Source organism: Aythya fuligula, chromosome 21 (genome assembly GCF_009819795.1).
Source record: "Aythya fuligula isolate bAytFul2 chromosome 21, bAytFul2.pri, whole genome shotgun sequence".
Classification (NCBI taxonomy): domain Eukaryota; kingdom Metazoa; phylum Chordata; class Aves; order Anseriformes; family Anatidae; genus Aythya; species Aythya fuligula.
This window is the reverse complement of record NC_045579.1, coordinates 5,942,098-5,967,753: the sequence shown is the minus strand read 5'-3', so window position 1 is coordinate 5,967,753 and position 25,656 is coordinate 5,942,098. Positions and strand designations below refer to the sequence as shown.

Sequence of the window (25,656 nt, the reverse complement as noted above, 5' to 3'; positions counted from 1 at the left end):
TGTTCGGGTCATTGTTTAAATGACAAATTATTGAATGCTGGTGTGGTAATGATGACTTAATTAGTGGTTGCTGCTAAAATAGTTTTTCTTTGCTCTTCTGGCAGTCCTGCTACATGGTTGAGGTTTCCCTAGCGGTTGTGCAACTGCTCCAAGGGTTCAGTGGCTGCTCTCTTCTGAGATGCAAAAATAGTCACTGGTCCTGCCAGCAGCTTGCCTTTGCCTGTGCCCACAAAAAGTGGTACAGAAGATGGGTGGAAGAGCAAGGGGAGGTGCACTTGGTGTGTTATTTCTGGAAGAGATTTGCCTGCCAGCCCCACGCAGCTCATGGTGCAGTCAGGGTGCGTTGACCCGCGGTCAGACTCTGCTCCTGTACAGAGGTTTCCTTACAATCTTCTTCCAAAGCCAAGGCTGGCAGGGGCAGCTTGCAAGGAAATTGTTTTTCCTGAATCCTTCACACAGCTATTTCTGGTTCCTTGAGACATAAAGCAAGAGGACCTCAGGATGTTCAAGATGCGGATAAAATTAACACGGGTGAATTGTCTGTCAGTTACCATCAGCTTCAGTTTACTTCTGTTCTTGATTTCACTGAACACAAGACAAAAGGACCAGCTCCTTGCCTTTTTTCTCTCAAGTTCTCCAAAATGACCCAAACTAGAATGTTACATGTTAAACAGGGGACAGCAGAGAGACGCTACAAGAAAGATGAGAGGCGATGGGAACAGCTCTGGAAAGAACTTTTTGTTAGGCTTCAGTTTCTTGTTCTTCCTAACTCACAAATGGAGTCCTTGGGAATTGGAGCAAGTATCTAAGAGTGGCTGTAAGTGGCTGCATCTTATTTATCTGTGGAGGTCACTGAAATAACCTAATAGGTGTATCCTGTAGCCTGCAGTTCCTAGGCTCTACAGACCGCACACAGATCTCGTGTACGTAGGTTGAGACACCACTGCTTGTAATTTTAGATTGCCTCGGGGAAGTAATTAGCTTTCATTCAAAACATTTATTTACTCTCTAAAGTGAATTTTGTTGCATCTACAACAGGAGGAAAAAAAAATGCACTTGCTGTTGGGGAATTCTGTAGCCTCTAGAAATTTAAGGCACTTCTTATTGCGTCCCTGTAGACCGGCGCTATCACTATTAGCTGCGGCTTCTCCGGCAATTGACAGGTTCATTGTGGGCTTCTCTCCTGGAGCTGCAGCGGGCTCCCCTGGTGTGTTATCGGGACGATGGCAGCTGCTATGAGGAGGAAAGAAAACAGAATCATTTCTTACCTGGATGATTGGTTCGTTCGGGAAATGCCTGAGAGGTTCGAGCCCCAGCCCGAGGTGTGTCAGCAGAAGCAATTTGTCTCTCTCTGGCTATTGCCGTTGCTGGAGGTAGGAGTCAGCAGGGACAGGAATATATCGTAGCCTGGGGTTTGGGTAGCACCGAAGAAATTTCAGATACACAGGTTCACCGACTTCTCGGCTGACTTATTAAAAATCAAAGTAGTCTTTTTCTTCTGGAATGTGGTTTCAAATACTTAATGGGTGAGCGTTCAGCCTCCGTAGGTCCCTGACTTCTGCACTAGGAAGTGCTCTGGTGTTCTGCCCAGTGGAATCATTTCCAGTTACAGCAGCTCGTTCGGGTTCCTTCAATGTTGCACATTGGCAGTGAAATGGGGTTTGTGCTTCTGCACGTGAATTCAGAGGCCTCGTATAGTTACTGTGGCTGTGTTTTTACCAATGGTGTAGAATCTGTGCTGTAAGGTGGGGCTGAATTGTCCTAATGACCGTGTCCTGTACTCCTTTGAGGATCTCATCAGTAAATAGTATTGGGGTCTGTTGGAAAAGAAAATAGAGCTACAAGATAGAGCTTTGGTGTTCTATTCTAGAATATTGGGATATCCAGTGCCTTTTCTGAAGGGACGTGTGACCAGCTTCTGTGAGCTCTTCCAGGGTTTTAGGATTAGAAAAAAAAGAAGAGGGTGGAAGAGAGGGGGAAAACAAAGTACTTATAGAGTACTTCTCTCTTTGGTCGTACTTAATTTATTTTTTCTCCTGCTGAAAGCAGAGCACTGGGTTGCCCAGTTCTTACCCTGAATTGATTTAGGCCAAATCGATCTCTTCTCTGTTAGACACCTGCTGGAAAAGGTTCCCAAAATGTTTGTGCTGCTGGCTGGCGTGCGAAGATGCAGCATGCAGCCTGTCAGTGCAGATCAACTTGATCCGAGCACCAAAAGGACATTTTAAGGAAACTCCCTTTTGAGCCAAAAGAAGAATGGGGCTGGTACTTCTGAACCTTTTTGTTTGAACTCAGCAGGGGTCTCCTGGGGGCTCGCTCCAGGGTGCTGGGGCAGGGAGAAGGGCAGGCGGCTGTTCTGGGCACTGGGCTGTGGTTCGGGGGTCCTGGCCCACACATCTGAGCTTGCAAATGCTCTTGTAGCAGCGAGTCTAATTTTTTAAAACATGCATTGAAGGCAAAAAATAATGCAGTCGACGTTACGAGTATTGATTAAATGATCAGGGAGGTAAAAGCACAGGATTATCTCTTCCCATTCTGTTCCCCAGCAGGAAACCGAATGTGCAAAGCTGATGGGTTATAAAATCCACCTCCTCATGCTCTGTCATTGGTAAAGCAAGCATGAAAGTTGTCTTTGATACGCGGAAAAGCAAATTTTGTGAGTGCATTTGTAACTGCTGGGTGATTTATTTCCACTTCATTCATTGCTGTAATCTCTGGATTACAGGTTAGCGCTGTTTCTGGAAAAGCATCTGGGGTTGAGGGAGGACTTCGCAGCAGCTTGTGACGGCTCTGTAGGAAATGATTATCTTTCTGGAGGGAACAAAAGACTTTGTACATTTCTAAGAAGCCGTGAGATCTTTTTGAGGATGGAGATAACTTGTGAAGTATCAGTAAATTATTTGGAGCTATCAAGCTATCATTTCTGCCAATGCTTCAGAAGGGTTATCTTGTATTTTGCAGTCTGGTGTTTTTCCTACTAAATTGCTCTAGGATGTGGGGTTTTCTGTGTTTTATTTTTGATTTTCAGAAATGAAAAGCATGTTGAGTATTAACATGGTCTTTTTTCCCCTCTTTCCTCCCCCTTCCTCCTTCAAGAACCTTTTTAAAACGCTGGGGTTGTTGGAGTGGTTGAATTTTTCCTGGATTTGAGTGAGAAATTCAGAAGACTGAAGCCCAGGCTCACTGTCTACCTTTCACGGAGGCCCAGCCGTGAGAGGACAGAAGAAGGCACGTGGCGAATCATGACAGCGGACAAAGAAAAAGACAAAGACAAAGAGAAGGACAGGGATAGAGACCGGGACAAGGAGCGAGACAAGAGAGACAAGGTGAGGGAGAGTGAGAACTCGCGTCCTCGGCGGAGCTGTACGCTGGAAGGAGGTGCCAAGAATTATGCGGAGAGCGACCACAGCGAAGACGAGGACAACGACAACAACAGCGCCACCACGGAGGAGTCCACGAAGAAAAGCAAGAAGAAACCACCCAAGAAGAAGTCCCGATATGAGAGAACTGACAACGGTGAAATAACGTCGTTCATCACCGAGGATGACGTTGTATACAGGCCTGGAGGTAAGAAAATCTTAAGTTACATTTCCTTTTGAAAGTAATCGTTCACTTTCATGAGCGTAATCAGCTCATCTTTAAAAATGAGCTGTCCTTGTTTTGTTCTACTCCATTATCTGTGTGTTGTATGGGATTTCTGCCCAAGAATTCCTAAATGATGGAGGACACAGCTCTGAGCACCTTCATCTGAATTTTGAAGTTAGACCTGAACTATGCCAGAGAGTAGACGAGGTGGCACACAGATTTATCTTCCCACATTTCTGATCCGTTATTCTGTAAATCTAATTTATTTGCAGTGCTCCTCTCCTATCTTCTCTTTGTGTGATGTGAATCAGGTGACTTAAGATACCTGGTATCTCGTTAATCCCCCCTGGCCCTCAGTAGCCAGCTAATGCCTGTGCCCAGCAGCTTATGTGTTGGTCAGAACCAGCAGTGTCAGTGTCAGCAAGTATCTGGGTCTTTTGAGGACAGAAGCAGAAGCTTGCGGTGTCCTCTGGGCATCTCGGACGTGCCACTTAATTACTGCAAAGTTCACATGAGGTTTTTAGTATTGTGTAAGGTTTCAAGGTCTGACCTGCAGCTGCTGCCAGCTAACTCCTTCCTCAAAATGAAGTTGTACTTGAAAAGTGCAGAGATGATTCAGCTGGCTCCATTCTTTATTTTTGAGTAGAAATTTCTAGGTTCGTTTATGCTGTATTTTAACTGAGTTAATTGCAGTTGTTTGTTCCACCACAAGGAATAGTTTTCTTTGCCTTCGCTGTTCAAAGCACTGGCTTAGGGACTCTGGTAGTTCAATATTACTTTGTTGTAAATGATCTCTGTGGTGTAGTAACGTTGCTGAAGCAAAACAGATGAATTCCAAATAAAATCCATGGAAACTAAAGAGGTAAAAATCTTGTCTGATTTTCTATGAGGTGCTGCGTATCTGAAGTACTGAAGTTTCATTGTATGGGTACAGATGTGTTTTAAATGCTCTCTCCAGGTGTAGGTTCTCTAAAATGCTACTTGTACGTGTGGGCAGCTGCAGCTGGGTGGTATGTATCCAGGCTGGGCTGAAATCATGCTGCTCCATCCCTGTTCTCCTGGGCAGAAGGTGTAGCCTGCTTTCACACGGAAGGACCGGCGTTTGTCACAACAGCTCACCTACTGAAACACTTCATGTGGATCTTCTGAACGCTTTGAAGTGGTATTTTCCTCGTGTTCAGGACTTGTAGCTAAGTAATATTAGTTGCTTGAGCAGCAGCAACAGGGAGCCTGCCTAAGGATCAGATTTGGAGCAATCTTGCTGCCAGTGTCAGGAGATGAAAAATAGGAATATGTTAGGAACAGCTGTTGTGTGGGCCCAGCAGTACAATGCGATACGCTGGCTTCCACTGCAGAAAGACTTGGCTGAAAATTAAGATGGAAAATCACTGTGGTCTCAAGTTCCTTCTGGAGCAGAATGGGGAGGAATTGGCTTTTTTTTCTCCCGTAGCTGCTGTGCTTGGAGTAGCTGTGATGTGGCGGCACCTGGATAGAGGCAGGTTTGCAGAGCAGCAGGAGCCACTCCTGTGGTTTTATCCAGAACCTGCAGCTTTGCCAGCAAGTTGACAAAGGAGTTGATAAATGCTGCTAGCATGGGGAGAGCTTCAGCAACTGTGATTTATCTCCCCATGAGAGGCTGCATTCAGGAGAGATCTTCACGCACAGACAGTGGCAGGAGCTCCAGCAGCGGCTCACACCTTCTGCTCACCAGCGATCCCGCTGCAGGGGGCTCCATTTAAGCACTGCAGAGCAAGGTGAAACTTCCAACCTGCTGCAGCAGGAGCTGCTGAGTGCTGGCCCAGCATCTCTCCTTCAGCTGTGAGGAGCACGTGTGGGTGATGCTGAGGGAGAGCAGCCTCCTCTCAAAGCTTTGTTGTGGCCGTGGCAGACCCGAAGCTGAGGGAGCTGGGTGCTCAGGGAAGTGTTCCCCTGTGTATTGATGCTGCTTGGTGGGGTCACGAGGGGGCTGTAGGGTCTGGGAATGAGTTTGGGAGCTGGGCTGCTCAGTCTCAGCTAAGGGTAGTGCTGGCCACAGGCAGCTGCTGCTTCCTTGCCCATCTTCAGCTCTGGTTTTCCAAGTGAAACAACAAACGTGGTTGCATGTACATCTGTGCGCATCTAGTGAAGGGTGAGGAAAGCCACAGAAGCACTAATTGGAGAGGTTTTGTACCTTGCTGTCACTTAAAAACCTGCTTACTGAATTTTATAGGTTTTATAGGAACTGGCATGCTAGGAACTAGCATGAGATGTACCATTAAAACTTCAGTTCTGCGTGCTTTTTATGCTTTTTTTTATAAAAATCCTTGCACCTGTCTTTTGTCTTAAACTGCAGAGAACAATGAGAACGTGTATTCTTGGTTAGCTGATTGTTGGAGGGATGGGAGCCTATATGAGAAGTTAATTGCCTGGCTTGATTTTTTTGAGTACTTTGTTTTCAATTGAAAACGTTATTTCCTAACAGGAGTGAGCTCTCAAATTCACACTCCAGTGCATAATGTGTTGTAAAGGACTTACGGTACGGACCACAGAAGGAAACGTTAACTTCTGTCGTTTGGCTAGGTTAGGTATAGGGAGATGTATTTGTAGCTAAGGGTATAAATTACAGAAATTTTAAGAGGGATTAAGAGTTTAATGAGACTTGCCCAGCAAGGATTAGAAAGATGAAAGTTAAAGGTGTGTGCAGAATGGATAGCTGTCTTCAGCTCACATCTCTTAGGCCTTAAGGGAAGGAAATCCTTTCCATTTGTCTGATTCTGTCTGTTAAAGACTTTTATCTGATATGGACGGATGTTTAAAGTCTGCATTTCCTTTCTGTGAAGTTCTTGGAAAATCTTCCTCTCTGTCCCATTGCTGTGCAGCACTTAATCCAAGACTGGATTTTCTTTGTGCTAAACTCAGCACTTATTTGAGTAACAGTGTAACTGTAAATAAATAGATAAGCGAGATCCATGGATTTCTCTCAAATGAAAGGTTATGCTATATTGTTCCTGTATAAATACTGTTCGTATTAATTTACATGGATATAATGAATGTATGCAGAGCTTTAAACCATGCATTTAATTTAAATCTGAGTAGAGCTCCGAGACAACGCTCTGCAATTAATCTTCTCGGCTGCGTTGGAAAGCACACAGACCTAAAACCTCTTGGCCCACTTCCCCATCTGTCCTCTCCATTTTGACAGCCTCCCTTCCATTGCTTTCATGTCCGTTCTGTTTGCAATTTTGTCTCGCTGTTCTTATTATCAAATGGTTATGATAAATGATTTTTTCTTGCACAATGCGTGTTCACATTTGCTTCTAGGTTTCTTTAGCATGAGGTCACGATGGTGTAGGATCATTGCATCAAGGCAGATTTTTTTTTCTTTTTTTGAGATCACCTAACACTGAAATTCCTTACATTTCTAGGGCAGATTGACTCCCCCTGATGCTCCCAGCTTTTGCCAGACTACGGCGTGGTTCGAGAGGCTTGCTTTCCCATGCAGCTCGTATCCGCGTGGGGAACACATGGCTGCTGGCTGTGTGGGTGTACTCCGGGGCTGTGTGGTTTTGTTGTGGAGGGTTTTTTTTGCAGTTCCCCTTCCGTGATTGGCAGCCTGTAAGCAAATTTGAATACTTTGCTGCTCTGCTGTGCAAATCAGACCTTATAACTGCATCTGTTGTTTGGGTTAGGCAGTCGGTCTCTGTAGGATTTGCTGTATAGAAGAACATATTGAAGTGCCTCTAACGGCTGTCAACCTATCGCACTGGACTTGGGCGGCGGAGGAGCTCGTGGAACAACTGCCCAGGCTTCTTCCAGGAACCCTGCTACTGCAAACACAGCTGAGAGTGAATTTCCTGGAGCCCCTGCGTTTGATAGCTGACCGAGGGACTGATTTGTCTGGCTGGAAGAGGGAGCTGTGTCAAACAGCAGGGTCAGGAACTTTTGTGATGCTGTCCAGAAATGGAAAGACAAAAGCACAGAGACGCTGCTGCTCTTGGGAACCTTTTTTCCACCCTGTTCTTCAAGGCAACAGCATGCTTAATGTCATAAGGACCCTGGTGTGCGGAGGTGTTTTTATCATTTATCTTCAGCTCATTTTTAAACATAGGCATTTTCTTTTCAGTTTCCAATAAATTGCCCTTGTGAAGGAAATGGGTTAACGTTTCAGAGAACAGCCATAGCAAGAAAATCCGCATCAAAAGACCAGCTGATTCTGTGGCTGCTTTCATTGCCCCCTTCCTTTTTGTTCTCCCATCTCCTGCGTGCCTTTCTGGGGGGAGGAAGCTGTGTGGTCCCTGTCCATTTTCACTCAGGAAGGGGCCTGGCAGTGTCAGAGCCCTGGAATTTGGTTCTGGGGTTGTGGTGCTGCTGAGCACGCTGCCGTGATGGCCCCGTGAATGCTGGACTGGAAAACCAAGCTGGATGGAAGTTGAAGTTGATTTGGAAGCAAGCTGACTTGCTCTGTCACCTGGGGATGAGGACAGCGCTGTTTGCTCTGCCTACGTAGAAACGTTTAAAAGGATCTGCAGGGATTAAAAGGATTTCTGCGGCTCTGTTCCTGCGATGACATCAGTAGCTATATAAACAGCACAGCCGCAAGAGGAGTCAACGCCAGGTGAGGGGAGGTGAAATGCCTCTGCTGGGAGAGTGCACCAGAGGACTTCTGTCTTTTTCTAGCCCTCTGGCAAAGGGCTTGGCAAGGAGATAGGTGAGAGCCTCTGCCCTGGGTGGGGAGAGGTGGACACAAAGCCGGGCTGGAGGCACTGGGAGCGGGACAGGCGGTGATGCTGTGCGGGGACAGGCACACCAGCCACACCTTGCTGTCTTCATTAGCTTCCAAGAAGGACAAGAGACTTCTGTCTCAGGATATTATGCTCTCCTGTCATCCGTCTGGGGTTTGGCCATATGCTTCTCCACATGGGCTGGCTGTAGTCAGGCATCTGCTCCTAGGTCCAGTTGGAATATGCAGCTCGGCAGCTCAGCGTAGCCATAATGCAGTATCACAGGCTTCAGCATTCATTTAGTCTTTAAATGGCTTCAGTAGTCAGGAGGTTTTTGATTTCCGTAAATCACGAAGGACAGCAGTATGTTGGCCTCTGTTAATGAGCAGAAAGTGTCTTAACGAACCTGTGAGTGTTGCTGCTGTGACAGCGCCTGGGTTCTGTGCTTTGGTTTTGGGAGGTGCCTGTGTAAACACCAAGCACTTCCTATATTTAATGTGTGAAAATGAAACAAAGGACCCTGAAGTGCTTCCTTTTGCCTGCTGGGGATGGCAGTTAGTTATCACATCCTTCTCAAATACCATTTTGTATTTGGAAGAGTGAAGGAGAAGCAGGCTAGATAGTCTCCTTTTGTCTGGGGTAGCTATCCTCATCTGCTCTAAGGAGATCTCCGGATGTTTCTAGGTGTGTGCAGTCTAACATTTGGGAAGAGCCCTAGGACCTTGGTGCCTGTTAGTGGTGATAACAGTTGTGCCATCTTTTTGCTCCTTACCTGGTAGTGCAGGTGCTGCCAGAGGGACGCGGGAGGTTTAGCAGTGTGGGGATGTTTCTTTCCAACCCTGAATGCTCAGGGAAGAGAGCTCTCAGCCACAGGAGAGCAGGAAGGCTGATTTAGGTCCCTATTTCTTCTGATAATGATACTGAGATCTTCATCTTACGGTAAGAAAACTGGGAGCTGCCTTGGAAATCTAAAAACCAACTGTTTTGACTGTTCTGGAGACGTAGCTTGATGTCACCAGTTCTGCTGGATTTCTGTCCCCAGAGCTGTTCAGGAGGCACAACTGCAACCGAGCAAACTGCTGACACAGCTGTTTGCATCTGGAAACCCCCAGCAGCTTTACAGAAACCAAACAAAAAAAAAGCTAACCAAGTAAACAGAGGGAGGAAGCACTTTTGTTTTAAGTGGTACGTTGGTATTTGGGTTGGAGAACGTCAGTGGAATTGCAGTGCAGGCATTTGGCTCGCTCCCTGCCGGTGATTGGCTTCTATTTGACATTGACTCATGTGTTTGTCAGCCTTCCAGATGCTGCCTTCTATTTATTCTGACAGCTTCACCAGCTGAGAGAGGCGGGCACGCCAGAATTAAAATACACAACTACATGTATGAATTATGTATTTGCTATCAACCTTGAAGTTCTGGCGAGTTTTTTTTAGATGTGCAAAAATGCTGGGGAAAAAAAAAAAAGTAATTCTGGGAAATCTTTAAAATCTGAGTTGTACACTTGGACAGAAGGAAGAAATAGAATGGAAGGACTTGGTTCAGCCGTGCGTTGTGATTTTGGGAGGTCTGTGAGCAGCCTGCTTTCCTGTCTGTTGCGTGGATCGGCCTGCTTTGCACGGTGGTGCACTGCTGAACGCCTGCCTGCGTGCTCAGAGCCTTTGCCACCATCTGCTTGCCTCGGGAGCTTTGGAGCTGAAGTGAGCGCGTATTCTGGCACTGTGCACGATGTATTTCCCTCCTCGTTTGCAAATCTGTTATTGTGATGAAGCTAGAGCACTGAAATAACCAGGTATTTGGTGACAGACTTGGAGCTGCTGGGAATAGGAACAACCTGAAGAGCCATACAGCTCAACGTGCTTTGAGTTCCTTTGTTTTGCACCCGGATGCTGCTGTGTTTGCAACCTTGCTGCATAGGGGAATGGTGATGAAGCAAGCTCTGAACAACCTGCTGGAAGAAGAGATCATCTTTGACTGCTGATTTAGTGGAAACAAATGCAGCGGTAATTAAAAGACAGAAAAACTAGAGCAAAGACCTGGAGAAGTAGTTGGTCAGACATAAAACACCAGGAAGGTTAACAAAGTGTGTAAAAGCACTTAAAATGTATACAAGCATCACAGAAACTTTCTCCTCTGAAGTTGAAATCCAAAGAGAACAGTTTCCACGTGCAGCTGAAACGTGTGCTATTCTTGTTCGTCCCTGTTGGGTTCTTTTTATTTATAGCAGCCGCTGTAATTTGTTTGTATTTTCAAAATCTGAGATTTTATTTCCCCAAAAATAATTATTTTTTTTAAAGATAGAGTGGGTGAATAATAGTATTCCTAGAAAATAATTAGGCTGAATTACTTTTAACTAATTCTTCTGTATGCAGGCTGCTAGCAGAAAACAAGCCCAAGTGAGTAAGTTGTAAGACACTGTGTTCATGTCTACTCTGGTATCATCATTGAAATATCAAAAATATTATTCAAGGTAACACGTGAGCTCACTGCAGTGTCTGTTGCGTGCAGTACTCTCTGTAATGTGTTCCTTGAGGAGCTTGTAGTGAAAACTAAACCAGTTTGGTAAAGCAGGGGTGCTGCGGAGCTGTTGCAGAGTGGAGGAGGAACTTCCCTTGACGGCCTTGCTGGTAAAGTGGTTATTTGTGTCTGCCACTGCCGCTCTGATGAAAGCTTGGGCTTTAATTACTGTAGGTAATTGTAGGACACGGATGTGAGAAGCTCTGCAGGCTGGCTTAGGGAAGGATTTTTGCAGAGGGGGAATGGGAGAAGATGGTGCCTGACCATGCAGTAGGGCGTTAGGGGAAGGCAGCGTGCTGCTACAGAGTCAGGCAAATGGCAGTGTGGAAATAAAACCCAGGGTGTGGGGAGCAACTGGGGGAAGTTGGGCTGAGGGAAGGGATTCCCTGAGGTCGTGGTTTTCAAGGAGGGAAAGTGGAGTCTGCGGCTGCAGTAACTGCTCCTGGCCTGTCCCCAGTTTATTTCACTTAAGAGTTGTAATGTATTAATTTACCAGCTGCATTTCCTACTATTGCCTGGTGGAAGGTGCCACACATTCTGTTGGCCATGGAATGAAAGAGAACGTGGCCAGTTCTGGTGGCAATACCTGTGCCAGGTGTGCTCCTAACGCTCCTCGTAACGTCTGTGCTGGGAGTGATGCAGCTCGCTTTGTGCTCCAAGCAGACGGTTGCTTAGACATTTTATTTGCATTGTTTGCTTAAGAAAGGAATATACCAACATGTAGACATGATTTTATTTTTTCTTTGGTTTAAAATGAAGTTATGCTTGTGTTTTTATTGTGGTAATTGTATTCCTCTTTCCTTAAAAGCAAGGAAATCTTTTTTTTTTTTCTCCCTGAAGTGGGCATCTCTTGTTGAAGCAGCTGTCTAGCATACTAGCTTAATTATTTTGCTTTAAAATGAAGGAAAAAAAAAAGTAACATCACCATGTCAAAGCAACATGAACACACTTCTGTAGGATCAGCCTTACAGCTGCTGCACTAATTTATTCTGTTAAAGGCATCTCGGGGCGGTTCACAAATTCAAACAATAGGAGAATAATTTCAGAAAATGTGTTATTTGATTGTTTTTTAAATACAAATGTCTTTTTCAGTGCTGCCAGTCTTGATTTAAAAGAAAAAAACAGGTAGCTGAGCATCAGGTTAGCAGCCAGTAGGGAGAACATCACTGAAGCTTCCTCGCCTGGCTGTCAGCGTGTGCATGGCAGCCTGTAGGTATCTGTGTGGTGGTGTAGCGTGTTGGGCTGTAATTAACAGAAGGGTGGCTAAGGGGGAGAATTTAAGCAACCAGTTGGTGTTTGTGACAGGCTTGGGAATAGATGGGTTTTCTCTTCCGAGCTGTCTTGGTGCACTTGCTTAGCAGGGTTATAATTATGCAGGGTCCAGCTGAACAACTTCTGGAGCTCAGAGCCACGCTGAGATGGTGTAGAAATGAAGGGATGGAAGGGGGGTGAGAGCATCCCAGCCTTTATCTGTGATGCAGAGCAGAGCCCCAGTCCCCAGACCTCTTGAGGTTTTTGTCCCCATCAGCCAGTTGCATGCTGAGCCCTGGGATGTTGCAGAGATTTGTTGGATGGTTTGGGGGAGACCTTAATGTTTATGGTGGTTTTGTGTTATTCAATGCTTGCATCTCAAATCTCAGGGAGATCCTCCGTGGCGATCGTTCTTCTTTAGGAGTGTGGTGTACGTTGCACACTGAGGATTTGAATTGGAAAAAAATGATATCTTAAAAAAACAAATGAAAACTAGAGTCACGTAGCTGTGTGGTACATTTGTGGTGCTGCTCGTGTTTTGTCTTGCACAGTGCTTTATAAATAAGTGGCCGTGAGGAGCTGTTGACGTGCATCCAGTCGGGGCTGGGAGACAGGTGGCCAGGTAGGCATTTGGAAGGCAGCAGCGAGAAGTGTCAGGAGCCAATGTTGTGTCATTATCAAAAGTGCTCAGAGCAGAAGAGATTGCTTTAAATGGGACGTGAGCAGTAACCCTTATCTGCTGCTAAAGAAGGAGCTCTTAGGCTGAATGGCTGTTTTGGAAATGACATTTTTAGTGGCCTGCACTATTAATACCCCCATTCTTTCCACATATTTAATTGAAAAAGAAAACCTATTCAAAGACAGGAGGATCTCCTACTATGAATTAGCAGCCGAGCCCCTGCAAGGAAGGGCTGAGCCCTTCTGTCGGTGCACGTTTTGGTAGCAGCAGCACGCATCGTGCAGGAGGAGCTGTGCACGGTGTCGTGGGCGTGCGTGGCAAGTGTGGAAAAATAATTGGTGTGGGAAATGCTGGAGCTTGGTGCCTGAGCTGCAGAACAGTTGCTTTTATAAAATTGGGAGCTGCAGACTACAATTAACTGTCATTAATTTTGTTGAATAGAAATATGTTCCATTTATTGTACAATCAGGAGCTAGGCTTGAATGAGTTTAAATAGATGAAATCTAAATTATACTGACAGTCCATTAAACAGCAGCAGAAACCCTTTAAAGAAAATGGATTCGCTATGATACCAGTTTATAATAAAATCATTTGCCAAATAAGAACTACAGTCCAGGCATCGGGAATACTCCTGTGAGTTTCAAATGAACACAGTAAATTGCTTGAACCATTTATTGCAGAACAGGGCTCGAGCACATTGTTTCCTGACAAGGAGCCAGCAGCGTTGCTTGAAATCTGCTCAGCAGGCAGTGACACCGAGAGATCAGCCCGGCAATTTGTTTGTTGTCAGCCGTGGAGGGGGAAGAGGTAACAGCACAGCTCCCTGCCTGCCAGCAGGAATATTTCGCTAGGTAAAAGCACACATCTTGGGGTCCCGGTGCATTCCTCCTCGTGTTTAAGCCTGGTGTTAAAGCACCGTGCTGGATGTGTTGCTGGGGTTAGAGCTGCTTCCAGCGCTCGCCTTCCTTTGCAAGGGTGTAGGGTTTTTGTTTCTGGAGCACCAGCAAATTCGGATCTCAGCGCTCAGAGCTCACTGAACGTTGAGAATTGTTATTCTGAGCCCGTCTAAGGTAGCACTTGGCTATTAATGACCTGTGTCTGCTGATGTCCTTCTCTTAATTGCATTTATTTAACTTTCTGGGTGGCGGTGAAGGGTTGGGGCAGGTAAGTACTGTGACACTGGGTCTGGCTGCAGCAGAGAATTTGGGGAACCATTGGGGTGGAACCACTCACCACTGGGGGCAAGGGCAGCTGAGCTCTTTGTTTCAGGCACCTCTATTATGGGATGTAAATACCCTTTATGCATGTGCCTCCCAAAGGGTTAGGGACCATCTCGGTAATGGTTTTCCTTTTTCTATTATTTTTTTTTAACCCAGTGTGGTAGTGGTGGAGCAAGCACAGGGTTTGCCTGGCCACTTTGCTTTAGTTTCTCAAATGCACCGCAGGGATTTCTGCTGCATGCACCTGAATCTGTAGATTGAGAGGAAGTGGGATAAGTGCTTGTTTTAAAAAAAGGGGAAGAAAAAAAAAAAAAGGCTGCCCTGCCTACCTCTACAGTAAGGTAGAAGCACTGGATGCGGAGAACAGGCAGGGGAGGCATTCACAGAGCATGGTTTTAGCACACTGGCCGAATAGGAGCCAGCACTGCATGAGCCTGGTTGGCTGTGACAGTACAAGAATTGTGCGTGAGCTGTTTGGACTCGGTGTCTGCTGAGCCCTGTCCTCATTTCACCGCTGTACCTGGCTCGGTGAAAAGTGACCGTTTGCACGTCCAGCATGCCGTTTGTCAGAACATCCAACTCTGAGGCAGAATATCCAAAGAAAAGGAGAACGAGGGAGAGTAAGGTACTGGGCTGTCAAAACTGGGCAATGCGCTCGACCTCTGGTTGCTTGCAGCTGGGCCCTGAGGTCTGGCAGGGTGCAGGCAGCTCCTTGTCGGTGGCTTTCAAGGAACATCTTGGAAGTGAGCGCTGTGCAGAGCGCCCGAGGCTTTATTGCTTGGGTGATGCAAGTGTTGACTCATTAGCTACAACCCCAAAGGATTAATGGGGAAGATGGTTACCAAATAAACTGCTTTCTTTAAGCTGATGAAGGTTCGTGTGCTCGGTGAGGTCGTGGCTTGTGTTATCAAAAGATCTTTAAGCCCGTGTGTGTGAGCTCTAATTTTAAAAGCAGCTCTCGGTGTGGGCACGCTGACGTAACCCTTCAAACCAGGGCACTTGTGGTGAGCAGCAAAGCCCGAAGGAGCCGTGGCTCCGTGCCACGTGCCCTAAAAATACTTGGACTCCAGGGGAATGGTTTACATGGAATAGGAACAAAAGCAAATGCACTCGGGGTGGAGAGTGCAGTGAGTCTGTGTGGGGAACGTAGGTTTCTTTACATTGCAATTATAGCAGTTGAAGGTTATGGAGAGATGGGTTTTTCTTTTTATTGGAGAGTTTGGGTTATCAGCAAGTGTGGTGCAACAGGTCGGGGCTGAGGACGAGGTTTTGGAGGCTGTTACCTTGCTGTGGAGGAAGGCAGTGTGTGGGTTTGTAGCACAGCCCATTCCCTGTGCCTGCTGGCCTCACACTTCCCCTCTGTACTTGTTGATGCAGGATGCTGACAGTCCTTCAGCACGAGCAGGTAACCTGTCCTGCGCCTGCTCTGGTGATGTTCACAGCAATGTTTTTTGCTTTCTGTAGCTGATCAGGTAGCTTACCTTGCAGCAAGTCCCTTGTCACACTGTGGTGCTGATATAGGGTACGTAGGATCAGTTCCCCGGTTGGAGGGGACGATGTCCCCAGTGCTGCCGAGGGGCTGTGGGTGCTGTTCAGTCGTGCCAGTGATGTGATTGCCTCGCTGGAGGGTCCTGAGCCATGCCCAGCAAGACACATCCCCATGTTGAAGGCTGAAGGAGTCCTTGCAGAGGCAGAGCAGCCAGCACAGGTGGTGGAAGTGATTGATGGAGCTGTTATGGGCTATAGGAAAGAGTAAATGACCAGGAAGGGAAGGTCCAGTTGTGTGGATGTGACACTGAACCATGTTTAAGTTAAGATACGTACAGAAAAGCATTTCTAGTCAGTCTGGGTGTTGTTGGGCTTTTTGAAGTGGAGAGGATTGACTGGTGGTGGAAGTGAATATTAATATTGCAGGAGCAAGTAGATAGCTGAAACGCACCTGTGCTGTGGATTCCTTTCGAGAATAATAGATGTTGAAACAACTGCCCAGAGTGTCTTTGAGCTGTCTGAAGGAAGAGTGCATTTGGGTCCATCGTGTCTTAGGCTGACAAACAGCCTCGGGCTTCAGCCTTCCATTTAGCACACGGCGTACGTGTCACTGAAACTGCATAAAACTGCTGAGCAGTAAAAATTCAGAAGCAAGTGAACTTGTCTGTGTGAGGAGCATCTTTATTCCGGGACTTTTTTTTTTTAAGCTGTTTCTTCTTGAGAGACGGGGCATCTTCTGCAGTCAGCACGAAGTGGCGGTAGCAGCTCAGACACCGAGCAGCCTGCACAGCAGCGCTGAGAATTGGCTGAAGTTGTCAAAGTCCATGCAAAAGCTCTCTGCAGCCACACACAGCTGAAATGTTGCACAAGTAGGTGATCAGGGGAAAGAAAGGGTGCAACAACACGTTCCAGTAGCCACTCCTGTAGACTCACCTTCCTTTTTTTTTTTGCATGGCATAAGCCTTATCAGTGCAGGTTTGCATTTGGAAAACAATGCGCAGTTGGGTTTTGTCACCTGGGTCCATGTAGCCGTTCTTCAAGATGATGTATTTGCATTTAGGATCTCTGGTAAATGGAAGTAATTGCTTTTTATGGTGAGTTCTGAGCGGCTAATGTGGCTGCATCCATAACTGTTCCTCCTCCTGGCAGTTTTCCAGTTTCTATCTCTCTCGGCATTTCCTTGCACCCGAATTAACTTGTTTTCTTATCTCCTCGGCCTCCATTGCTTTGCAGCCGCCCTAACTGGATGTCATCTTTGTTTTTCACGTTGGCAGGCAGCCAGGTGTGCCTTTCCCTGCTGCAACAACCCAGCGAGTCGACGTGTTTGCTATATCCGTGGTAGCTGCCAGATTCCGTTCCTTTGCTTTTGTCTGCACCGTTTCAGGGGGCTGCTCAGCCGTTTGTTCAGCAGGCTGCCGGAGAGCACCCAGCCAGGGAGGCTGGAGGAACTGAGGCATTACGGAAAAAGAATGGGGGAAGTTGGTTCCTGTATCTGAAATCGTATAGCTTTTTATCCACATTCCCCAGTGCATCCTGAAAGAATTACCCTGTGTGGGTGAGAATCCGTTCTAGCAGGTAATTCACCAGCCAGGACCCGGTTGGAACGAGCAGAGGGCTGTCCGAACGGAAAGATTGGGCAAAGAAACCCGGAATAACAGAAGAAAGGGCAGGAAAATATGGATTTCATAAGGCTCAGGTGTGATGGCTGCTGAGTAACTACACTGAAGCACACCCATCAAGGTGAAGAGGCGAGGAGGATGCGTTTGGTGCTTACCTTCCAAGAGAGTCACTGACAATTTCTGTAGGATTTTGAGGATTTAGGGTGAAAAGTGCTGTATGAGTTAGAAGCAGAGTAGATTACAGTTCTTCTGGTGTTGATGGTTGATTACATATATGATATTTCAAGCTTTTAAAATGCACATATGCATGCTGTTGCGACAGCTGCTGCGATCCGAGCTAGAAAATATGGAATTTGAAATTGGTCATTTGGGAGAGGCAAATTGGGCTCAATCTGAATGGAAGTAATTCGGCGTAATTCTACTGAGATACCAGGGGTTGTTATATCGGAATGCATGTAATAATTTTCTTATTAAAAAAGAGAAAACACTGTAGTGTGGTTCACATCCATCAGCCTTCTTTTGAGCCTCTTGCTGCAAGGCGTTGGGTTTGTCACGCCACCGATAGGCAAAACAAGCAGCAGGAAACTTCAAACTGATGCTGCTTGTGTGGGTACCTGCGTAGCCTTGCTGTCTAGCATAGTTTCCTGGGACCCCGTAATTAATTGAGGCTAATTTAGTAAATACTTGGTGTGCTCTAGCATTGTGTCCTCCTGACCGTGTCTCCTCCTCTGCTCCAGTGGTGGTGATGGAAAGGACTCACAATAAATTCTGTGTGAGTTAACTCTTCCCTGCCATCTCCTTTTACTGCCAGTATTCTTTGCTCTAAAACTTAACCTTATTTAATGCTTATAATGCATTTTTTTTCCCCAAACACCTGCCTTTGTGGTGATAACTGTTTCACTCCGCAGTCGGTTGCATTATCCTGCTGCTTCCCAGCACCAATCCCAAATGTACTTGGGGTTAAGTTCCCTTCGGGTGGCCACCTGGTAGGCAGGTGACAGCCACATTGAAGCACAATTCTTCGTTTTGTTGGCATTTTTGTGTTAAAAAGAGCCATACAGAAGTTCCCAAAAGAGGCCAGGCCCCATATGGGCTGTAACTGACAGATTCTAATCCCAGGTTTTGGGATTCTAATCCCAGCATGCGCTCATGGGACACCCCTGAGATCCAGTCCATGAACCTGTGCTCTGTGGGTTCAGGGTTTTTAATTCAAGGAGCTGCCCGATGTGTTCCCCACGAAGTAGCAGTTGTGCTAAACGGGGTTTCTTTTGAAGAGGAGGAGGTAACCTTTTCCCATTTCTCTTTTAAAAGCCCCTGCTACTTGAGCTCTCCTAGCAGGGCTCTGGTGACAGTTGAAGTGATTGCTTTTAGCTGTTTGCCAGCTCTCATGTTCTCTGGGGACGTGGGCCGCGGCGAGCCGCGCTTGTCAGCTGGAGAGCTCCTTTCTGCAGACGTCAGGGTGACCTTCTGCCTGACTTTGATACTTATGTGCTCTGGCACCAACCTGATTTGTAACCTCCTGAAGACCAGCATCTTTTCCAGTTGAGACCGAAACGCTGGTCGGTAAAACTGAGAACCACCTTTGTCTTTGAATTGCTGCCACCCGATGTGCAACTGCAGCTGGCCTCCCCAGCAGGCTTGAATCGAGGCTGTACGTACGGGTTATTTGCTGATCTACAGGGAAAAGAGGCACTGCTGCTCTGCTTGCGTGGCTTTGCAATTAAAAAAAGTGTTAATTTGGTGGGTAGTGTGTATAATGAGGGTGCTGGAAGTGAGCAGTTGGGATGTGAGACGCAGCATGCCTGGCTTCCAGGTGTAACGCTTCTGGGACTGCTCATTTTTAGAGACCTGGGCTATAATGCCTCGATGTGCTGCTGACACGGGGCAATCCAGGCAGTGCAGGCCAACGGGCAAATTCTGGAGACGATCTGGAACAGTCCTCAGGAAGGTAAAGGTATAGAAAAGGAGGAGAAAGGGAAAGAAAGGATTTCACAGCTTGATTTTAAGTGACTGGTAGAAAAGCTGGGATTGCTGCCTGCTTTTCTCCTTCTGGTCTCACCACTGAGATGGAAACAGGTGTCTTCTGGTTACGGCGTGAGGTATTGGAGGGTAACTCAAAGTTTCATTTCCTTGCTTTGCCCCAAAAAACCACTAAATTCGACAACCAAACAACAAAAGCATCCCCAAAAATGGGGGTTAAACACAAATGATGCTGCTGCATCCTTAGGAGTGGTCTTTGAGGAGCGTAAGAACTAGAAACTGCTCGTTTTGAGTAGTTTCAGGGTTTTCCAAGGCAGGAAGCAAGGCTTCAGTTGTGTTTTTGAATGTGCCTGACAAAAATCTGACCTTATTTATTTTTAGAAATTGTGGGTAGGTTCATGGAGAATCATGCACAGCATATCTGGTGTTCTTTGTGTCCTCTGTCTATGAACAGCAGTCAGCTCTCCGAAAATAATAGGAGAACACAATGATTGTCCCTTAAATACCTGCTTGGCTTTGGGAGCAGCCTCTCTGCCTTCCAGCAAGCCGTGTGCAGACACGGTGATTTCTAAGGGCATCATCGTTAATCAGGCAGTTCCTCCCCATCCATGCTGTAATTTTATTCCGAGGCACTGCTTTTGTTGCAATTATTGCCGAGACTGTTTTTAATACAACAAACCTTATTTTACAGCAACCTTGCAGAGTCCAGTTGTCAAAAGCAAACCAAAATAATTACTCTGTCTCTGTCATGTCAAATGTAATTTGAGAAAGCACAGCTCTTCCCTGCGGTAAATCTAATTTAGTTTGCTGTATTTCATCTGCGATTGGTTGCCTTGGTTTTCTTTACAATTAGAAGAGAAAATATGTTAGTGCTAGCTTCCTAATACCACCTTAGCCACAAAAGATTTGATTAGTTTCCTGTCTTATTTTGCTCTGGTTCATAGGTTGTGACCTGGTCCTTCTATTAACTGCTTTCACAGTGGGCTGCTATGACTTCCTTTGTTTGTCTAGCAAAATGTCTATTCAAATCAAAATTATTTTATGCCGCTAAATTCCCTTATTTATCATCATAAAGCATCTAGTTGCTATTTTTAGATCACACTTGGAATAAATTACATGGCATGCAAATGAAATGGTGGCTCTTTCTAAGCATAGGCTGTTTTGAATTTATCCTGTTTTTGTGGTCTTTCTTTGAGGCACAGAAGTTAATTTCCATTATTTTAAAATCTTGTTTTTTAAAGATTGCGTATATATTGAAAGTCGCCGGCCGAATACGCCGTATTTCATCTGCAGCATTCAAGACTTCAAACTGGTAAGAAAAATTTTCACATCTCCTCCTTCTCCTTTTCCCTGCCCCGTTCTCCAGTGAGCTGGCAATGTTCCTAGCCTGCATCTCTTCCCGTAGCTCCCGAGGAGTCCTTCCAGCTTCCGAAATAGCAGGAGTTTTGCTGCTAAGACCGAGATCTGTGCTTGTGTAGACGTAGTTAATAGACGAGGCTCTCGAGTTGGAATTGTGGGCTGCTTTGTTATAAATCCCCAGGGAAATGAGCTTGGAGTTGGGTGCTCTCAGCGAGCTGGGGCTCTGAGCTCGCGGTTTTTCCTGGCCTGTGCCTCTGGCTGTAGGTCAGCTAACCCAGCTGCGGGAGCGAAGCTCAGGGGCTGGCTTCTGGTTCATCTCAGCTCATCGACGGACTGCGAGGAGATGCAAAGATGCAAGGCCAGCGGGACAGTGTCTGTTGATGAGAAATAATGTCATGTTTAAGAACCATGTAGCACTTGCTTCTTTTAAAAGCAGAAAGCTGGGGACCTGTGCCAGAACAAAGAGTTGGAGTTGCGGTTTGCCCCTTTTTATCTCAATCACTTAAAAACACAAAACATTTCCTTCTTGGTGCAGCACAGAGCAGCCCTTGCTTGGGGTCGGTTAGCAGGAAGGCACTGCCTGTAGGACAGGCACGGCCCCTCTGCTTCCTTTTGGCTTGTGCCCTGCCGGAGCAGGGTGTTTGAGAAAAGCAACCCACTGCTCATCTTGTGGGGAGCCCGCAATATGGAGTAAGCTGACGTGCTAGCCATGTGTGGTTACAGGTGTAGCTCACCTACTGTTGTCTTCAGAATTCAGCTTCTGCCAGGCTTTCTTACTCAGATCTTCCACTTCAATCCTTAGAAGTTTATTTTTCGTGAGACCACAGTGGAGCAGAGCTTTTAGACTTTCTTCAGGGTTGACGTCCTTGCTACCGGTTGGCACTTGGCTTTCTCCCGAGCACATCTCTGTGCTCCCTCCTGCTGATTTTTTAAGGAGATGTTGGGTTTTTAGTTAATGTGGCTTCAATTGTTAGAACCTATTTATACTGCTCTTGCCCATCAGCTGGTGCTTTTGTGTTTGAAAGGAATTCCAAGGTGCTCCAAGGCTGCCATTTGGGGCAAAAGGTCCTGCTGAGCTGCGTTGCTTGCCCAGGGCATTAACAGCACCAACAGCTGAAGCTTCTCTTGTCAGCATTGGTCTAATGCAACACGTTAAAGCTCACTGCAACACTCTGTGGGAAGGGCATTGCACGATGTTTTAGTGCCTTAAAAAAAAAAAAAAAAAAAAAAAAAAAAAAGTGAGGTTTCTCTTTTCTCATGTTTTCAATGTGCAAAGGATATGACATCAGTGTTGCTGGCAATTTTCTGTATTTTGAAATGGAAATAGTACCACTGCTTTATGTTTACTTTTGCCTGCTCTGAGGTCTTATTTTTTTCCCTGCTGGATTTTTCTTGCTGACATAATGCATAAAAGGAACTTGTAGAAATGACAGAACCAAAAAACCCCCAACCTTTGATGCTGATTATGCTTGCAAAGATGAATTTTCAGTGCATTTGTCACTGTTGATTTTTCTGCTGGGGAAAGGAAAGATGTACAGTGGAAAGGACACTTGATTTCTCCTCTCCTAGTGCCAGATACCAACAGGAAAACAGCCTTGTTTTGCCTTCAGCTGAACATGTCAAGTGAAGCAGGGAAGAAAAAGTCAACAGCTTTGAAATGTCGCCTACTAATTAAGTACATTATCATTTTGGTTATCATAAATACAAGGTTTGGGCTGCACGTATGAGTCTTGGCCTACACTTCCCAGTGCTCTAGGTGCAGTTCAGACACAAAAGTGGAGTTTTATTTTTATTTTTAACCGCTAAAAAGGTGTGGGGAGGAGTTGAGATGACAACTGCTGTCTGATATATGCGCACAGTTTCTTGCAGGGTAAAAAGGGTCAGTCCTGGGAAGAGGCTCGAGTGCTGTTCAGTTGTATTCTTCAAGTAAATTGGAGTTCAGCTTGCTCTTTCCAGTAAGACCTTAAATCATAGTTGGATATGGGTTTAAGATTATTACAGAGCTAGGAAGAGGTTTTATGAAGCCTACTGTAGCATTTAAGCTTCCTACATTTGACGAACAGGTCGAAGGAGGCAAAGGAAGCAGAAGAAAATACTGAAATAATGCTACGTTGCCTCTGAATGGCCTCCCTCCCTCTCATGTTATTAGTTGTATTAGAAAGCGCATCTCTCTTTTAGAGCTGTTTTGCCTGCTTCACTTTAACAAATAGCAGAGCAATTTAGCAAAATGGGGAGAAATTGCTTGCAACTTGAGGTTGTACCGCTCCACTAGTGCAGATGCTACAAATGTTGGAGCAGTTTGTATTCTAGGGGCTAGGGCTGGTGGCACAGAGGAGCCAGTAACGGGTTTTCTGATGTGCTCTGTGCAGTTCCAGCAATTACTGCAGGTACGCTGGCATAGTGCCTCGCATTAGTTCATACTTCCATCATTGGTTTCTCTTGCCGTTAAGATGAATCCAGCCTACTAAAACTGATACTAGAGGAGCAGTTCTCTTGCTTTCCCAAAGAACGATTGCACTTCACCAGTGGCCATAAATTCCTCCTGATGAAGCTTTACTTACTGCTATTTGTCAGCTGTCTCTATTCCCTCCTGCTTTTTGTTGCTCTGTGCTGCTTCTCATGAAGCAGAGCTGTGATGCTGCTGACATTGGTTGTTCCCTTTGAGTTACTGGCTCTTGTTTTAGGATAAACTGGGGCTGGGAGGAGGAGCAGCACATTCGGTTCCCAAACTTGTTGGGGACAACCAGAGGACCAAAGCAAGTCTGGTGTGTTTGCCTCCTGAGTCGGGAAATCAAGTGGTTCAGTGTGGGAAGAAGTTCAGTGATTTGATCAGCTCGGCTTAACCGGGTTAGGAGCTGTCAGGGGTAACATTCATCCTCCTTTGTCTTCCCCAGTCCTGTGTTCCTGGGCTCCTTCCAGCTTGCTGGGATTCGTATAAATAGCTGGGTGGAATTGAGAAGTAAAACACGATTAACTAGGAGTGTTGTCTTAGGGAAGCTGTCAGCAAAAGTGGCACTCTAAGTAATTGCTGTGTCCCTTCTGGGCTGCCAGTGCTGTAGGAGCTCTGTCAGGCAGGTTTCTGTGCAGGATGAACAGCATTGCAAGCACTTGGACAACGCGTTCGTCTCCTGTGTTCCTGGGGAGCTGCCTAACACCAGGTCTGATAGCAGAACTGCTCTGCTGGGACAACTTCTTGGCACACTTTTAAGGTGTGCAGTAAATACCCCGGTGTCACGCTGAAGAGGAGTTGATTTGAAACTGGGGGATCCCCAGGGAGCACTGCTGGGGAGCAAAGATGGTGTCAGAAGAGACGTTTCCTGTCCCTTCACTTCTTCCCCCTCCGATTTTGTAGTGCTTGCAGACATTTGGACCAGGCATGGACCTCGTGGCTGAGCGTGAGCACTCCCAGTAAGACATTTTGGGAGGATGGCTTGCAGACTCACTGGGTGCTCACAGCTTCCACGGAGCTCGGGCATGGGACAGGCATCAGAGGCTGGAGGGACAGCACCCTGGGCTCCTGAGCACCCTGCCTGGGTGGGAGTCACAGGGCTGAGGTTGAGAAATGCAGTTAATGCAAGCAGGAGGGCTGTTTTATTGGTGGTATTTATACGAATGGAAAGTACTTCAGCAGCTGGTGGCAATTCCCTGATGCTTTGCTCCAGCACTGCGTGCCACTTGTAGCATTGCCACGTAACTGGAACTCATTGTACTGGTGCAGTTTTAAGAAACTAGTCAAATTTTCAGGTCCCTTTGTTGTTTAGAGTGGCATGTGATATGAAGGATACTGCAGGGTATGAAGTGGTGTGTTTTTAGGGAAGCTTCCATTTGTGCCTTTCTCAGTGGAAGATGCTGCAGCAAATACAAATGCACTTGTACTTAGCCTGGCCACAAAACGCCAATTGCTCTGAAAGCAGGGTAGAAAGATGCAGTTCCTTTCAAGTGGGGTATTATTTTAGGATCCAAGCCAATGCAGTGCTTGTTTAGGATGCGAGCAAAGGGCTGGGAGTCACGAGTGAGGTAACAGTGTTTTTAAGGCACGATGTCTTGGATCTCTCCTGTTATTTTTATCTGTCTGAGCACTGCTTTAAAAAGCTGATGGCATGCAGGAGCCAGGAGGGAGTGAAAACTCACTTGCACGTTTCAGCTGCTGGCGGCATGCTGAGATCTGAGTGCTGGGTTCAAAAACCAGCTGCCCATTGTAGGAGCCTTTTAGCTTCAAAAGTTGGTAGGACGTCGGGATGGATGGGGGAAGGGATAGCAAGGAAAATATGCAGAGATTTGTCTCGCTCTGTTTTTTGACAAATTAGCAGAGTGGGATTGGTCTGGTTCCTATTGAACCCTGTGTGCTTCCTTACTCCATTCAATAAATAAAGTAAGATCTGTTTTCATAGCTCACATTTTCCTTCTTTTGCCTTCTAATCTCTTTTGTCTTTGCATAATTGAGATTTTTGCTCCAATTTCTCCATCTTTGGCTGTCACTAGCTGGGGTCTGTTGAATTGATAGGGAATTTCAGTGACTGCATTAGCTTTGACAAACTTTCTCGTTGTGTTCGTTCGGTGTGACAGCATCCCTGGAACTGATTACCAGTATCTGTCAGCTGCTGATGGAGGCGCGGGGATGTAAATGTGAGGGTGATTGGTAGCCCTGTGACAAACCGTCTCGGCCGTGCTTGAAAGGTATGCTATAGGAAGTCTGTAAATCTGGCAGGCAGCAGAACTTAGCATGAAGGTAATTTTATTGATTGCTCTTCAGAGGCAGAGAGTGCTGCCAAACCCACTGTAGCCTGATCTGAACCAGATCTGGTTGGCAAAGCTTCCTCTGGGCAGAGATCTATTAAATTCCAGGGACGCGCAGATCTAATGCGGTGCGGTAATGGAGCTGCTGCAAGAAACAAAACAGCCACGGGTTTCCAGACAGTGCCTTTACTTGAACTTTTTTTTAACTCTACCAGATGTCTTCACTAATAGCCTTTTTTTCCTTGTTAATACAGCTTTGGTAAGGTAGCACTGGTTACAACATGATTTAAGTTTCATCGTGGAAATATTCAGGTGCGTGCTTGGCACGGGTGTTGTGCACCGATGACAACAGACCTCGTGTGCTAGGAACATGTGTTTTCACTTGTAAACCTGAGCGTAGTGGCATGCTTTCACTAAAAGGCTTGATTTCTGTAATAGCATTCAGTAACCTGGTTGGTTAACCTCTTCTTGGTGAAGGGAAACAGCAGGAGGTGGTGGAAAAACACGGAGAGAGGACCAGAAA

At 46.2% G+C, this 25,656-nt stretch overlaps 1 protein-coding gene across 3 annotated transcripts in view; it reads left to right on the top strand.

Moving 5' to 3' along the window:
- Window positions 1-25,656, top strand: part of RERE (arginine-glutamic acid dipeptide repeats) — a 222,542-nt gene that overhangs the window by 68,182 nt on the left and 128,704 nt on the right. For all 3 annotated transcript variants that reach the window (XM_032201344.1, XM_032201342.1, XM_032201343.1), the window contains exons 2-3: window positions 3,097-3,567; window positions 20,279-20,349. In XM_032201344.1, the coding sequence (XP_032057235.1) occupies window positions 3,243-3,567; window positions 20,279-20,349 (396 nt within the window). In that variant the 5' untranslated portion in view covers window positions 3,097-3,242. The remainder of the gene's footprint in view (window positions 1-3,096; window positions 3,568-20,278; window positions 20,350-25,656) is intronic.